Below are 16,417 nucleotides of genomic sequence, written 5' to 3'. Positions count from 1 at the left end.
GCTATATACGATCTCTACAACTTCCACTTCCAAAAAATTTTCCAAACATTACCAGTAGTATGTACTCATTCTATTTGAATTTTTGTGGCTCTTCCATCTCTACTTATCTCTGTGGGTCTTAAATAGTTTGATCTCGACCATTTTGACACAAACATTTTTTATGATAATTATTTTTATTTTCTCTGGTTTTGTAATTTTCTGTTTGAGTGTGTTATATTGTTTTCCTTGCCAAGCCTACATTCCAGACGACTTTGTTGTGAGTCCTTGCCCAGCGAGTCTTATTCATTGAAGGCAGCAGATCCTAAACCAGAGAACACACTGTGTTGGGGTCTATTTTAGATATTGGTATTTTAATTGATAAATTTTAAAATAATTAACAGTAGTAGAAATGTACATGTAATTATATTGTGCACTTTTATTTAAACATTATGCTGTTAAATTGAATTTTTATGTGGTTTAATCATGATCGGTTTAATTAAGAAAGAGTATTTGGTTTGTGTGAGATTAGATTTCTTGGTTCATCAAATGTGAGGAAATAAGTTTTGTAGCTGTTAGATATTTTGTTTAAATAATATTGTATTCAACAAGATATTTCCTCATGTGATCCCTGGCCTAAGAAGTAATGGTGGGCAATAAATGGCCACAGTTTACTATAAAATCCTCATTCCTTCTTTGCTATAAAGTAAATACATTTACAATAAAGTAACCTTGACCCCCAAGCCTTGTTACAATGAAGTCTTCCTGGAAGCAGATGCAGCAAGAGGTCCGCTTAGATTATTAATCCCCAAATAATATCAATAATTTAACTGTTATTCCATCATTTATGTTTGAAGTAGCCGTTTTGAGTAATCACCCCTGTCAATGCATTGTCAGTGGCCTGGTGCTGTTCTAGAGATCTCGCTGTCAGTGCTTTAAATAATCTTGTAAAACAATTCCACAATTCTATTGCTGCTGTTTGCGCTGTAATAATAGTGTAGATCAATCCCACAATCCTCTTGCTGGTGTGTGTGCTGTAACAATCTTGAAGATCAATCCCACAATTCAAAATCGTTTTGCTGCTCTCATGTAATACCTCATGAAATGATTTTTAAATGCTCCAGAAAACATTTCATTTTTAGACCAATATGTTTCATGTTTTATAATAACATTCCAGAACAGAATGCCTTAATTATTTATTTTTTTCCCAGGTGAGACCCTGGGGTGACATTTTGTATTGAGGGGCCCCATACCTGGTATTGAGTTGCTTATAACTATGGGTACCTAGACACTGAGGACTGCATTGGTGTAGGAGCTATAACCTTGGTAACCCCCACCCTACCCCACCCCAGGGTCTGTGCCTGATATTTTGTACCACCAATCATGTTAATATATACATGCACTTTTATTTAACAATTTCATCATTGTCATTTTTTTTATTCTTTGTTAAAGGTGCAGTTCATAGTTCATAATTTGTTGAAATAAAAAAGAACTTTATATTATCAAATTGATTTGTAGTTGCTTTTTATTGCATTCTTGCAGGCACTTTTTATATATTAATTTTTTTGATTGATGATTTATTAGAACACAGTGGATAAAATTCATATCCAAGTACAGTATGATCACAGAATAAAAAAAAATCCCAAATATTTAATGTTCATCAAAGTGCAATTTCTAATAACTTTCTAATAATGGTCATCATCAAAGGTTTTTACATACAGTTGAACTTCAATATCTGGAACACTGATATCTTGAGTACAATGGATATGTCGAAGTGATTTGTAAGTACCAACCACTTATTTTTAAGTATTTTACCCTCGATATATCGATTACTTGGATATCTCAAAGTTTTTAAACAGTTACATCTACTTCAAGATAATGAAGTTTAACTGTGATATTAAATAAATTCATGGATATTGACAAAACCACAGTACTCTTGTGTCAAAGGTAAAAAAGAGACCTGAAGAAGGAATGAATTTAAGGCAAGAATTTGAGGTTTTATTGAAGAAACATAAATTCACATTAACATTGATGAACATTTCCTGCAATCGGGTACATGTATATTGGATCAATGTACCATCAATCCAGACGATCACTGCAACAACAACCTAGTATTTTCATATTACAGTAAAACTAAAGTGCAAAGATTTAAAATCTTTGCATCAAATTCTGATATCCTGTGAACACAAGTATTTGCATTATCATGTATATAGCCTCAGATATAAAATCTTCTCAATATTCTCAGACTTCCTTCAATAAATAATTTGGATATCTTAATACATTTTACATACTGGTATAAGGAGTACTTCACATGATTTAACACCATAACTTTTGGAGTCCTCTTTCTTCTTATCCTTCACTCTTGGATATTTTAAAATCTTCCAGAAGACACTCAGGGCTCTTAGAGTTGACCTATTCCACACGCTGAGCACTTATACATGTGTTCTTGCTCTGTATTTTTTCTACTGCTTGTTTGAGATCATTTACAGTGCAGTCAATGTCTTCCTGGGTTGTTTCCCTTCCTACAGATAGTCGGATTGCCCGCCTCGCCACATCTTCCTCTATGTCCAACGCCAACAATATCGGAGAGGGCCTAAAAACACAAACAGTCCACTGATTCTCGTTCTACTTCCTTTACATGAAATTGTTTTCATATATAAGTCATAAATGCTGTGTTATCTTTAAAAAGACTTATATAATAGTTACCTATTTTGAGCATGACAAGCTGCTCCCACACTGGCTTGTACATGTGTACAATGTGATAGGACCTCAGATCCTGCAACATATGTGATAGCAAAGAGATAAAACCTCAGACACTTAATGAAAATTGTTGACAATGTCAAAGACCCTCACACCCTGTGTCATAAACCCAAGCAGTTTTGTTTATGCTTATTGACCATTGGCAAACTCACTGAATTTTTCTCATGAATAACTTGACATCTTTAAGATGGTGACCATTTAAAGGGCTCCACCTAAATGATTGACATTAGGATAAAAAGCAATATTTCAGAGGACTTTGCATTGAGTGCCTTTGACCTTAACCAATGACTTTGAAATTATTCAGTTGGCATTCACGTAACTTTATTCAAGCCCATGGAAAACCCTTACCTACAGGCAACCTTTTGGTTTAAACTGAGCATGATTAAGCCAATGGAAAAGAATTTATTGTCAAATACTGGATTTCAAGAGATCTTTACATTTCACAACCTTTACATTTGACCTAGAAATTAGCTTCAAGGTCACCGTACATCCTTTCCCAAAAAAACTCTGTTTATATAAAGTATGAGCCAGATAAGGCTAAGGGGAGATAATACATCCTTTAGACAAATATTTTTGACATGGTCTGATATGACCTTGACCCTTAACCTAGAAACTTTGTTCAAGGTCATAGGAAACCCTTTGACTAAAAGCACCCTCTGGGTGAAGCATGATTCAGATAAAGACCAAGGAGAGAGAATATATATGTATGATATGGACAAGGATTTTTCACGCAACTCTGCTATGACCGTAATCTTAAACCTAGAAACTTGGTTCAAAGTCACTCTTTACGCATAGTGTTTTTGTCTGACTTACCGCTACAGTCTACTGACAGAAGTGACATGTTACATGTGTTTGGAATGCGACAGCTTTTTCCTATTCTTCCATTAAAGCAGATTTCCTCACCAAACTCTGCCTACAAACAATGAAAAATATTCAGCTGTTGCAATTATTGGAAGTCATTTTAATTTATTTAATAACCAACTGAATCCAACTACTGTATATCTCATGCCTGACCTTTAACCTTTCTTCCAGGTAGTCTCGGACTTTTTCCATGTGCCTGTTGTATTTATCTATATTTTCAGTCACTAGTTTTGATGCCTGCCCTAGTCCTGCGATCATTGCTGTGTTCTCAGTTCTAAAACACAGTCATTTAGATAAAGATGACTCAAGCATATACTAAAGAAAATATTATGGTAGAAACTTTTACTTTATAAGTTAGTGAACATCCTCATTTACATAAGCCTACACATTTTTACTGCTCCTGGTCAGTCTCCAGATCCATAAATCTAGGCCATGCCCAAGCCCACTGTTGTTTGTGAAAAGAACATAAGTGGAAAAATGCTACTGAGAATAAAAAGTAAACTTGTATCAATTTAAGGACAACAAGGTTGGAAATGAGCCCATTTAACTTGAACTGTTATGGCGTGTATTAAGGTCTGGACTGTCTAGTTAAGCCTTCACTTACAGTAATAACTACAGCAATGCATCAGTGATATGTGTATAGATGGCCCAAGATATGACCTTTACACCTGACAGGTGGAACTTACCCCGGTCTATAGTTCCTCTCCTGGCCTCCCCCATAAAACATGGGGTAGAGAGGCACCTCCTTGCTGGACCCCAGGTCTTTTACATATATAGCTCCAATTCTAGGTCCGTAAAACTGAGGCAAAAAACAAATAGCAGGTATATAATTTCTCCTTCTTTCAAAATAGCATTGTTATGCACTAGCATGGCATTATAATTGGAGCATTAAAAAGTGTGCTTAGTGGATATCAAATTTAAGCTGAAAAAGATAGCACAAGTATTCAACATAGTAAAATATTTGACTTTCATATCATGTTTCATTGTTGTTATTCCTATCTGGTCACCTCTGGTCATTTTTATGCCACAGAAAATACTGCAGGTTAAAAAGATGTATCTCATTTTTAGACGGTGGCTATAAATAGCCACGGTCTATTGCTACGGTCCTGACCGGATGAGTATTTCTCACGGGGACCCTAGCGGATAAGGAACGATAACTCTGTTCGGTATGCAGTGCTACACGCAATGTTTTATCTATATGTCGATTTCAGTATGAGAACTCATTTTAATCTTATCAGATATTTTAAGCATTAAAGCTGCTAATCATTTTGTACCTATATTTAAATAATCTCACAATAATCGCTTCTTGTTTTTTTTTTAAACAGGTTTGCCATTTCATATTTCAGCAATTATGCTTCATCGATAAATTCAGTCATTTTCAACGCATTAATTTTAGTTGAGGCAGAATATTTTTTTGTTGTTGTAGCTTATTCTAAAGAATTCACAGCATATACTGACAATGAATATTACATAAATTACATTTTATTGAACTTAAACCGATCAATGGCACACTTTCTTCTACAAGTGTGCATGTGTTTTTAAACATACAAAAAGCTTGAAATTTACGATACAAATGTGTTTAATTTTGGTCTGACCTGTGATTTACCTAATTTTGTAACCCACTCAGTCTGTAGGAACATTAATTTTATTACAGGCACCTCAATATTCATCAGAAAATATTTACTACTGATGTTGACGCTTTACTTGCTGCTGACTTTCTCTCAAACACGCTAATCGATCGGCCTCGGATTGTAAAATTCACGTGCAAATCAAGTCGCCATTTTACAATTTTACATGTATACATGCGCGGATCCAGAAAATTTTTCCAGGGGGGGTCCGAAGGATAATTGTGTTTGCCAGGGGGGGTCCGAGTCATATTTTCGCGATAATTTTACTATGTAAATTTAATAAAGTTTCATTTTCCAGGGGGGGTCGGGACCCCCCCGACCCCCCCCTCTAGATCCGCGCATGGTATACATAAATAAACAAACCACATTTTACGATGCTTCAAAGATTTTCAGTTCAGATTTTTTTGTAAGCAAATAAGGGATTAAAGACATGCTGTAAAACGTCTTATGGATTTCTCGGCGTGTCAGCTCGTGTATCTCTAATTTGCAGCAAAGGCTAGCTTTTTGTGAGAAAAAACGGCAAAAAACAATCGGTTCAACTCATGCAATATTCCACATTCATTTATGGTACATTGTGAACGGTAATGTAAGATATAATAATTTTGTTCACTTAACAGTTTCTGATGAATTGTTCACAATAAACTGAATAACGCAATTCGATGAGCGAAGCACAATTCGGACTTTAATCCATATGCGCCCATCTCTGCTATAAGAGAACCTTTTCTTTGGTTTTGGGGGATTTTGTCGCTAACAGATAACATTATTACACATGTACGTAAATATCGCCCCTTTTGTTCTCAAATAATTTTTAACTCGCGAGTACAACTCTATTATGAGCTATCTTAGACATTTGTTTTCATTTACAAATAGGCGGGCCTATATAAACAGATAAATGCGTCAGTTTGCAATCGAAATACACACCTGTCATCACTCAACGAAATGCTATACATCGGCCGTTAATCTCAGCGAGATTCGTCGAGACTGAAAATTTTTTGACGGACGTCTCTTCCGAATCTCAGACCAGTGCCACACAAAGTGATTCGGGCAAATTTGCCCCAACTTCGGCCGATTGTTACGATAGAAATACGCTGAATTAAATCAACTGCCCGCTTCAACATTTTACCTTTAACATCCTTTTAACTCCCTATCAATATAAAATGTTAGATTCCTACCGTTAAAAGATTATTAACCCACAAAATATGAACTTGTTTATTTTTCAATTCATTTCCACACTCATTCACATCTCCAAAAAATTTTCAGTCTCGACGAATCTTGCTGAGATTAATCGGCCGTAGCGTATACATCCATGCTATATTTGCGATAAATAATGAAACATGAAGGTAAAAAAATGTGCTTCATAGATAACTGTAGTATTCTGCTGAGCTAAAGAACTATATAGCTTTCCGAAAATATTGCCGGGATTTGCAAACCCTAGATCTATTGTATAATACATGCAAAGAATAAAATGAAATTTATATACACAGCTGTACGGTCAGAAAAAACATGCGTTCAACTTGGATTTTGTTTGTTTGGTGTTTTTTAAAAACTAATTTTGAATAATTAATCAATATTTGTTATAAGTTTACTAAAAAAAGTTTAATGTAGCAAGTAAATTATGCGTGTTAAGTGTACTGAGAAGCGATAAGATATACATGTGACTTTCCCAAATTCGTTCAAATGATTTGAATAAATCTATAGCTAAATACAATAAGACAAATGTTCTTTAAAACTTGGATTAATGAAACTGCCGCGACTGAATTTTGTATGATTTTTTTTTTCAAATTTGTATTCACTTTCGTTGCGAGAAAATGGAAATAATCCACTTAAGTCGAAGATAAAATATTGATTGACTCTTCTGTTTCATGATGACGTGCATTCCAGAAGCAATATACCAGTTTTCTCAAACAGGTTCTTGTAAACCATTCCGTTTTCTGTACACCTAAATTTATTAACTGACTATGAGGACAAAGCAAGTGTGATGCACATGGTCCACAAGCAAGTGTGATGATGCAACTTTTCCCCCGTGAAGAAATTGAGGGAAAATGCTGTCGAGAGGGACAATAACCGTACTACATGTATGCCCAAATAGTTAGTAAAAACCTGATAAATATTTTATGATACCAAAGTTTTATTTGTTCTCGTTACTTTGAGAAATCTACAATATCTTTAAAGCACAATAGTCCAATCCACAATTTTCAAAAGTTGTTCCCCTTTGCGGGGTCAACCCAAAGGTCAAAAGGAAAAAAAAAACCAAAAATTCCCCTTCTTTATACAATCAAATATTTGGGCGTACTGTGATAAAATCGCTTTGGATTGGAATTATTCATTTGATATGTGGTGGCAACCCACATATTTAATGAGTCATTTTGGTGCAATCAAAATACGTACATGTAGTACATGTATAACCGAAAACGGAGTTTTAATGTCAACTGAAATAGATACAAACATATAGATACAAACATATAGATACAAACTTCTATACTACAAAGGCTACTATTATAAATCTATAGGATTTCCCCAAAAGATGACGATAAAGAGACACAACATTTGTAAAGAGTGGATTGTGATCACAACTACGATTTCCACATAATTAACCATGTAGGTAACTCACGACCAGTTGTGCGAGTAAGCGTCAGGTATTAGTACACGTATGAGGTGCTGGCTGTGGATTTTCGACAACAATAATTACCATACATGTAATATGCCACTTTCAAACGGCGCCACCGTCTAACAGTACTTTCAGTACTTTGATTCAGATCTGTTACAAAGCATGTTCTATACATTTTATTTAAAATTCCTTTGGCCACGTGTACCTTGTGTCCGACGATTGTGAGGTAGTCTGCTCCCAAATCCTGTACACTGACCGGGATCTTGCCGATGGCCTGAGCCGCATCCGTGTGGAGAAGTATCTTGGGAATGGTTTTCCTTGAAGTGTTGATCTGTTTCACTCTCTCAAACATCCCTTTTACTGGCTGTCCAATTATACAAAAGTCTTACCAAATTTTGGAGAAACAATTAAAGGCAAAGAATGCTTGCAGAATTTCAAACCTGTATTATTCCCGTCTCATTGTTGGCAAGCATTATAGAGATCATGCATGTCGATGGTCGTATGGCGGCAATGACATCATCCACCATCACATGACCTGTCTTCGGAGAAGCTGGTACAAACGTCACACCTACAATACATGGCGATAAAAAGATCGAACATTACCGTAATATTCACTGTGAGCCCGGGTTTCCTCCTGCTTACTACTGGTCAGCTAATTTAGAGAATAAATTGTGTGTACAAACTGTTATTTAAACCTTATCTCTTCAAACAATAACATAACACTCAAAAAAATATTTTGATCGTACTGGCGATTCCTTCCTCTGCAAAGTGTTCCAGCACGAGTTTGACGGCGTCATGTTCTAGGTTTGACGTGATGAAATGCGGCAGGTGCTCCTTGTCTGGGAAGCCATTGTGTGACCAGTCTTGACCCGAGTGGAAGTATTTAACCGCAGTGTGCAGAATCATGTTATTTCCCTGTTAAACAACAAATCAGCGCTGATTACAATATATAATACTCTATATTTAATGTGACAGACATAGTCATTCATTCTCATCTTTTTTTAAAATCCTAACAAACTCAGTATAAACATAAAAAAAATCCTTGTTTTTTATGGAACATACATTATTATTTTAATGAAAACTGAAAGGTGAATTTACAATTCTTAGATAATGCCTCTAAGCTATTTGAATTACAGTAAGAGTTAACCAAAAATCAACATACCATATTAATAAACAAAACAAAAAAACAACCTAAATTAAGTTATGTAAGCATAAATATAGATATAAAAGTATTAGTAAACATTACCATGTACATGTAGTTTTTTGTTTTGTTCATGTATCTTTAAATTTTCCAGAGTGAAATACCATGCACACATCTGCATGTAATAAAAAACCAACAACACACAGAAGAAATAAAAATCATGTACAGTACATGTATGTATTACAATATGAATGAAGAATATTAGTTATAAATAAAGCTTTAGTAGCATGTAATGTACATGTGTATAAGATAGCAACCGAAGTATTATATAATGACATCACTCCATATAATGGTGTTAACTGTTTTGTTCTCTTCACTGATAAAAATGAAAATAAAAGTTAACCAAGCAAGCAATACCATATTAAGTAAATTAGGATTGAAAGCTGTTAAGTTTTAAAGTTGAAATGATCTAGGATAGGTTAAAACTCATTCTAAAAAAGAGACAACATCAAAAGTACAAAGCTGCACTCCATTATACCTCTGTTCCTCCTGAGTTAAATATAATATCTGAAATAGTATATGTCTCATAATATCTTAAACAATTTGGATTTCAAATTACTGAGTATACATACTAAGAGACTAATTCAAATGGAATATCTCTTAATTAAAGTTTTAAATAATGTCATTTTTCAAAGATGGTATAAATTCCATTTCTTTGGTTAATATAAGTCAGTACCTGAAGCTTTTGCTCCCAGCATTGCAGCAACATGCTGGCGAGATTCTTCAATAATGGCCTTGGCTTCTATACCTATATGTAGATAAATCATAAATAGACATACAAGTTACAAGTGTAACAGATGGTGAAAAGTTAAGTCAAAACCCAAACTCAAACCTAGTGCCTATCGCACACTGTGCCAGCCTATAAATATGAATCGATACTGAACGTCACAGACATGCAAACCCCTCACACAAGTATAGCACGGTATATATCAAAGATAAAAGCTGCTGGTTTTTTTTTTAATCTGGATGTGATTATCTAATTAGTCAAACAAAATGGCTTGTGTAATTTAAGGGGGTGGGGCTAAGAGAAAACTTTAAGAATACAAAAGAGTCATCGACATTAGATGTTTTTTATTTAAAAATCCCATCTTCACCTTGAGTGTGTGAACTGCTAGGGTTCCCCCAAGCTTTTGATAAAGCTGACGTGATGGCATTCAGTACATCACTTTCCAAAGGAGTAGTGGCATTGTTGTCTAGATAAATGCTGAAAAATCGAAAGGAAAAAAATCTTATTCCTGTTCAAGCACTATTCATCATTAATTATGATAATCACCTGATCATTCAGTCTAGGTTATTTAATAAACAGCTCGTTTTAAAGCAAGAGATACTAACAAATCAGTTTAATTCACAACCAAGAACTGACTGGTGATTCTATTTGTATTTCTTAGGTAAACAACTTATCAGTTTCATTACCTCTTTGCCATGCCGTCAAAGCAGTGTTACTTTCTCTTTGGTCCAGGTTTGTTTACAATCGATTTTGAGCTTGCCGCTTGTGACACTGATTTTATCCTTTTCTCGTCATTCCAAAGATTTCAATTATTCTGTGTAAATTAATTTAATGATTATTAACTTTCATTAAAATTACAAAGGCTATTTTTTTCTTATGAAAAAAAATTTTTTTTTTTTCAAAGTCTTAAGCGGCACAGTATTAAAAATGAAAGTAGGCCTGTGTTTAGGATGGAAAACGTCAGAAATGGTTTTTTCGCTGCTGTCGGTTTGCTGGGACTAATCGTCAAAGTAACGTTCTTGACCGTGAAATCGATTGTCCTTTATCCTATCTACAGGGAAAACAAAGATATAAGAGATGACATTTTGCTGATCACTGGCGGAGGGCGGGGGATCGGGAAAGCACTGGCCTTGGAGTTTGCCAAACACAAACCAAAACACGTACGCACCACGTTTTGTTCTTTAATTCCACATCATTGTCCATATTTTTCTTTATTACATAAAAACGTGAGTTAACAATTTTGTATTGCAATATAAATAGAGTAAAATGGTCTCGTGTTGGAAGAATGATTACACTTTAATACAGATCGTTCTATGGGGAAGGACGGAGGGAAGCCTACAGAAGACTGCTGAAGAAGTGAGAGAAGCGGGGATCAAGTGCTCCTACATGCTGTGTGATGTCAGTCAGTCAAAGGAAATCTATAAACATGTAAGTTTGGCCTAGTGATCTAATGCGAATGTCCTGATCACCATTGCCAGATGCATGAAGCTTGATTGGTAGCACACCCGACGAGAGGTTTAGGCCAATTAGGGGGCCAGGGTTTGAGTACTGTAAATTCCTAATTAAACGCGAGGAATTTTAATCCGTGTATAATCGCGAGAAGCCTGTCTCGCGAATTTTAAAATCTTGCTTTTAATTTTCGAACATGAAACTATGATAAAATTTTGACATTCGCAATTTTATGTTCTAGCGATTTGATGGAAAACCGTTGAATCGCGGAATTAAGTACTCTTGTAAAATAAGGAATCTACAGTAGAGTCTGGTCCGTCATTATTTCTCCCATTCTGTTTCTTAAAATATTGATAGAATATAGTTTGATTATTACAATTGACTATGCCATAGTAAATTGTAAAATTCAAACTATAGTCTATTGTACATATTTAAGGATTCTTGAAGCATTAAATTTAAAGGTATTGCAATTTTTCCAATTATTTTGCTTACTGTGCCATTGCTAAAAATAGATACATTTACCTGTCGCAATACTTAGGTACTGATTTTATTATCATGGTGTCTGTAAACACTGATTTGCCATCAATTAGAAAACCTGCATCCAGAAATGAATATTTAGAACTGTGTGCAAGAAGACAATTGATATTTTGGACTATGATAACTTCCAGCAAAATAGAATTTTAATTAATAAAAGTATAAATAGAGTATAGTGTTATTGAAAAGATCTGTTTATATTGGGTGTGTTCGTATTTAGAATTAAACAGGAGAATTAAAAAAAATCGAGCAGATTAGATACATCCTTAAAGTGAAGAAAAAAATTTACAACTTGATGGAATCGATCCAGCGACCACAAAAGCAAAAAAACCACTAGGCCATGCATATAACAACTTTATAGGATGTCTTTTCATGACATGAGGCTATTAAATGGTTGTATTAGAAGAGTCACTTACTAAAATTTATTTCTATTTTTCAGTACAAAGACCATCTTAAAGGAAAATTAATTCATCGTAAACATTTACTACAATACCTTTTGAACATAATTTTAATCAGATTAAAAAATAGTCAAATATCCAACTTTTTATTGCATACTAAATATTTTCCTATGTATCCCTAACAAGACCTGAAGATTTTAATAATATCTTGTAAGATAATTAAGACTCTTTCAACATGGCCATTGTGTGATTTGTTTTTCTTTGAATACGTTTTAACTAAATATTGTATAATATTGATGTCTGATAAGTTTGCAAAAGCACTATATTGTAGGCAAAATAATGGTAAAAGATGCTTTACCTCTTTTAGACTCTTTTATCATTGTATCAATGAAATAATCTATTGGTAAATTGTTGCAGTATGCTGACGTAAAGAAAACGATTGGACCTGTTACCTTACTGGTCAACAATGCTGGCATCGTGCATGGGGGACAAATTATGGACATCCCCGATGAGGACATAATAAAAACACTGAGTGTCAACGCCATGGCTCACTTTTGGGTATTTACTTCTTTTCTATATTATTTTGGCAAAGATTATTGGATTTTGATTTGAAGACTTTAAACAACAGCACTATTTGTATTCAAGATTTATATTAAACATTTAGGTATTAATTCATATAAACTGGTGATTTTTATCAGAACTTTAAGCTTCTATAAAATCCCTTTAATTAATATGCATTGAGATAAATAAATTAGATTGATTTGTTTCTTCTTATTTATGAAACAAGATTTGTTTTACAAAGTACTATTTAGATTCGATACTATTTTCATCCATTATTTTTTCTTAATTTTAGTTTACAAGGCATCTAATAAATCCAAAAAAGCTTGATATCTTTTGATATGTCAAAGAAAAAGCCAACAATGTTGATTTAAAGAGAAATGTGTACCCTGTATATTTCAGACAATAAAAGCGGTGCTTCCAGACATGATAGAGTCCAATCGTGGTCACCTAGTCAGTATTAGTTCGGTCCTGGGGTTGCTCGGGATGAGAGGTGTCAGTGACTACTGTAGTTCAAAGTTCGCTATATCGGGACTGATGGAGGCCCTACAGTGGGAACTACAGGAGTATAGCAACATCCACATCACCGCGGTCCACCCGTACCTGGTGGATAATCAAATGTTTGCTGGGTTAAAACTCAGGTAGGATGGTCTCTGTTTTATGTACCAGCTTATGCATAGGATACATGCAGTTTTGTTACTGTTGGGTGTATATGTATGGATTATGTACAGTGTTATGATAAAATAACCAAATGATATAATAAAACAATGTAATATGATTGTAAACGTATATACCAGAATTACAATCTGTGCTAATGGGAATGAAACATGCCATTAATTTTATCTTCAGATTTCCATGGTTAGTTCCGCCATTAAATGAGAGTTATGTTGCCAAGCAAACCGTGTCTGCCGTGTTAACTAACAGAAAGAGTGTTGTCATGCCTCGGATTATGCACATTGTACTGTGGGCCAGGAGGTTGGTGATTGTGATCATGTTAACTTGTGTGTAAGGAATCCTTAACCTGTGTTAGTATAGAAAGAAAAAGATATTGATGATATTTATCAGTGTTATCCACATTGTGATGTCCTGTAAACATATTTATAGTGTGATATAAAGCAAAAATAAAGAAATCTTCCCTGTATATATTTTGTTTTGGCAACTTTACTTGACAAGCCCTAACCCAAAGAATTTTGATATTCATTGGAACATTTGGAATCCAGTTTTTACTTGACACTTACTTCTCTCTCTCTCTCTCTCTCTCTCTCTCTCTCTCTCTCTCTCTCTCTCTCTCTCTCTCAATATGAATTGAATCCTAGCTGTCATGACGACTCTCTTGATATCCACTATCTTCCCTTTTTATCGATAATCATATGTCTCTCCCAGTTCTCTAAAAGAAAATTAGCACTTCTGTGACTATGCCTCTATTGGCTCTAAATGTGAAATATCATATCCAGTGTATGTCTGCAGACTGTGTGAAATAAAAAAAACAAATGTTAATTTACCTGGATATTGGTGTGAATGTTAATAAATGTTTGTGTTTTTTGTTTAGTCTCTTTCCAGTGGACGCCATGTTACCTATATTGAGATTCACTGGTGTAGATCGGGCCATGATGGACTTCCCTAACGCTCCAAGAAATGTAGACTTCATGAAAAATACCACTGCTGTTCAATAGAATCTTCATTAGGATAATAGGTTCATATTTCAACCAATGAGGCTCTTGATGAAGACTATAAACTATAAAACCAGAAACGGAAGCTCTGCTGATTACAGGAACTGTTGGTGCTGTTTTCATTTATCTCACAGAACATTGAATTGTCTCTTATATATGTGTTTTTTTTAAAACATTGTTGTAACCAAGATAGCATTTTTGAAATATTGCTCATTGTTTTTATTAAATAGTGTCTGCTGCTTTGGATAGAGTCATCCATGTACTCATTTGAGCCAAACTTCTATATCCAGTATAAGTATTAAATTTTTCAATACATCTGGGTAGTGAAAATGATAACCATTTAACTGGGTTGTAGTACATAATACATGTACTAATGTATGACATTTTAGCTGTAGAATATTATAAAAAATTGAGTGTGTACACTACAGTAACAGGTAGAGTGCCTGTACAACAGGAAAGATAAAGTATATCTGTACAACCTATAGAGAGTGTCTGTACAACTCAGTACACAGTATAGATAGAGTGTCTGTACAACTCAGTACACAGTATAGATAGAGTGTCTGTACAACTCAGTACACAGTATAGATAGAGTGTCTGTACAATTCAGTACACAGTATAGATAGAATGTCTGTACAACTCAGTACACAGTATAGATAGAGTGTCTGTACAACCCAGTACACAGTATAGATAGAGTGTCTGTACAACTCAGTACACAGTATAGATAGAGTGTCTGTACAACTCAGTACACAGTATCCTGTGTACAACTGTACAACTCAGTACACAGTATAGATAGAATGTCTGTACAACTCAGTACACAGTATAGATAGAATGTCTGTACAACTCAGTACACAGTATAGAGAGAGTGTCTGTACAACTCAGTACACAGTATAGATAGAATGTCTGTACAACTCAGTACACAGTATAGAGAGAGTGTCTGTACAACTCAGTACACAGTATAGAGAGAGTGTCTGTACAACTAAGTACACAGTATAGATAGAGTGTCTGTACAACTCAGTACACAGGATAGATAGAGTGTACAACTCAGTACACAGTATAGATAGAGTGTCTGTACAACTCAGTACACAGTATAGATAGAGTGTCTGTACAACTCAGTACACAGTATAGACAGAGTGTCTGTACAACTCAGTACACAGTATAGATAGAGTGTCTGTACAACTCAGTACACAGTATAGACAGAATGTCTGTACAACCCAGTACACAGTATAGATAGAGTGTCTGTACAACTCAGTACACAGTATAGATAGAGTGTCTGTACAACTCAGTACACAGTATAGAGAGAGTGTCTATACAACTCAGTACACAGTATAGAGAGAGTGTCTGTACAACTCAGTACACAGTATAGACAGAATGTCTGTACAACTCTGTACACAGGATAGATAGAATGTCTGTACAACTCAGTACACAGGATAGATAGAGTGTCTGTACAACTCAGTACACAGTATAGAGAGAGTGTCTGTACAACTCAGTACACAGTATAGATAGAGTGTCTGTACAACTCTGTACACAGGATAGATAGAATGTCTGTACAACTCAGTACACAGGATAGATAGAGTGTCTGTACAACTCAGTACACAGTATAGAGAGAGTGTCTGTACAACTCTGTACACAGGATAGATAGAATGTCTGTACAACTCAGTACACAGTATAGATAGAGTGTCTGTACAACTCAGTACACAGTATAGAGAGAGTGTCTGTACAACTCAGTACACAGTATAGATAGAGTGTCTGTACAACTCAGTACACAGTATAGACAGAGTGTCAGTACAACTCAGTACACAGTATAGAGAGAGTGTCTGTACAACTCCGTACACTGTATAGATAGAATGTACAACTTAGTACACAGTATAGATAGAGTATCTGTACAAATTAGTACACCATATAGATAAAATGTCTGTACAACTCAGTACACAGGATATATAGAGTATCTGTACAACTCAGTACACTTTATAGATAGAGTGTCTGTACAACTCAGTACACAGTATAGATAGAATGTCTGTACAACTCAGTACTCAGTATAAAGAAAGTG

At 34.8% G+C, this 16,417-nt stretch overlaps 2 protein-coding genes across 5 annotated transcripts; one reads left to right on the top strand and one right to left on the bottom strand.

Moving 5' to 3' along the window:
• Window positions 1-2,238: 2,238 nt before the first annotated feature.
• LOC105320165 (selenocysteine lyase) lies at window positions 2,239-10,581 on the bottom strand. Of its 4 annotated transcripts, none has more exons than XM_034481413.2 (12): window positions 10,448-10,581; window positions 10,129-10,238; window positions 9,711-9,782; window positions 9,513-9,541; window positions 8,580-8,748; window positions 8,274-8,401; window positions 8,039-8,197; window positions 4,284-4,396; window positions 3,751-3,871; window positions 3,550-3,649; window positions 2,683-2,752; window positions 2,239-2,569 (listed from the first exon to the last, which is right to left on the bottom strand). In XM_034481413.2, exons 1-12 carry the CDS (start codon window positions 10,456-10,458, stop codon window positions 2,389-2,391), a joined length of 1,263 nt encoding a protein of 420 aa, XP_034337304.2. In that variant the 5' UTR covers window positions 10,459-10,581; the 3' UTR covers window positions 2,239-2,388. The 4 variants fall into 4 exon arrangements, with proteins under 4 accessions (XP_034337304.2, XP_034337305.2, XP_065934163.1 ...); XM_034481414.2 differs by having other exon boundaries at window positions 9,513-9,523; XM_066078091.1 differs by lacking the exons at window positions 9,513-9,541; window positions 10,448-10,581.
• An 86-nt stretch (window positions 10,582-10,667) lies between these two features.
• LOC105320167 (short-chain dehydrogenase/reductase 3) lies at window positions 10,668-14,613 on the top strand. Its single transcript, XM_011417980.4, has 6 exons — window positions 10,668-10,921; window positions 11,067-11,189; window positions 12,560-12,700; window positions 13,103-13,341; window positions 13,550-13,675; window positions 14,250-14,613. Exons 1-6 carry the CDS (start codon window positions 10,712-10,714, stop codon window positions 14,371-14,373), a joined length of 963 nt encoding a protein of 320 aa, XP_011416282.3. The 5' UTR covers window positions 10,668-10,711; the 3' UTR covers window positions 14,374-14,613.
• The last annotated feature ends 1,804 nt before the right edge of the window (window positions 14,614-16,417 follow it).

Source organism: Magallana gigas, chromosome 3 (genome assembly GCF_963853765.1).
Source record: "Magallana gigas chromosome 3, xbMagGiga1.1, whole genome shotgun sequence".
Lineage (NCBI taxonomy): Eukaryota > Metazoa > Mollusca > Bivalvia > Ostreida > Ostreidae > Magallana > Magallana gigas.
This window is presented reverse-complemented; position numbering and strand designations above follow the sequence as displayed.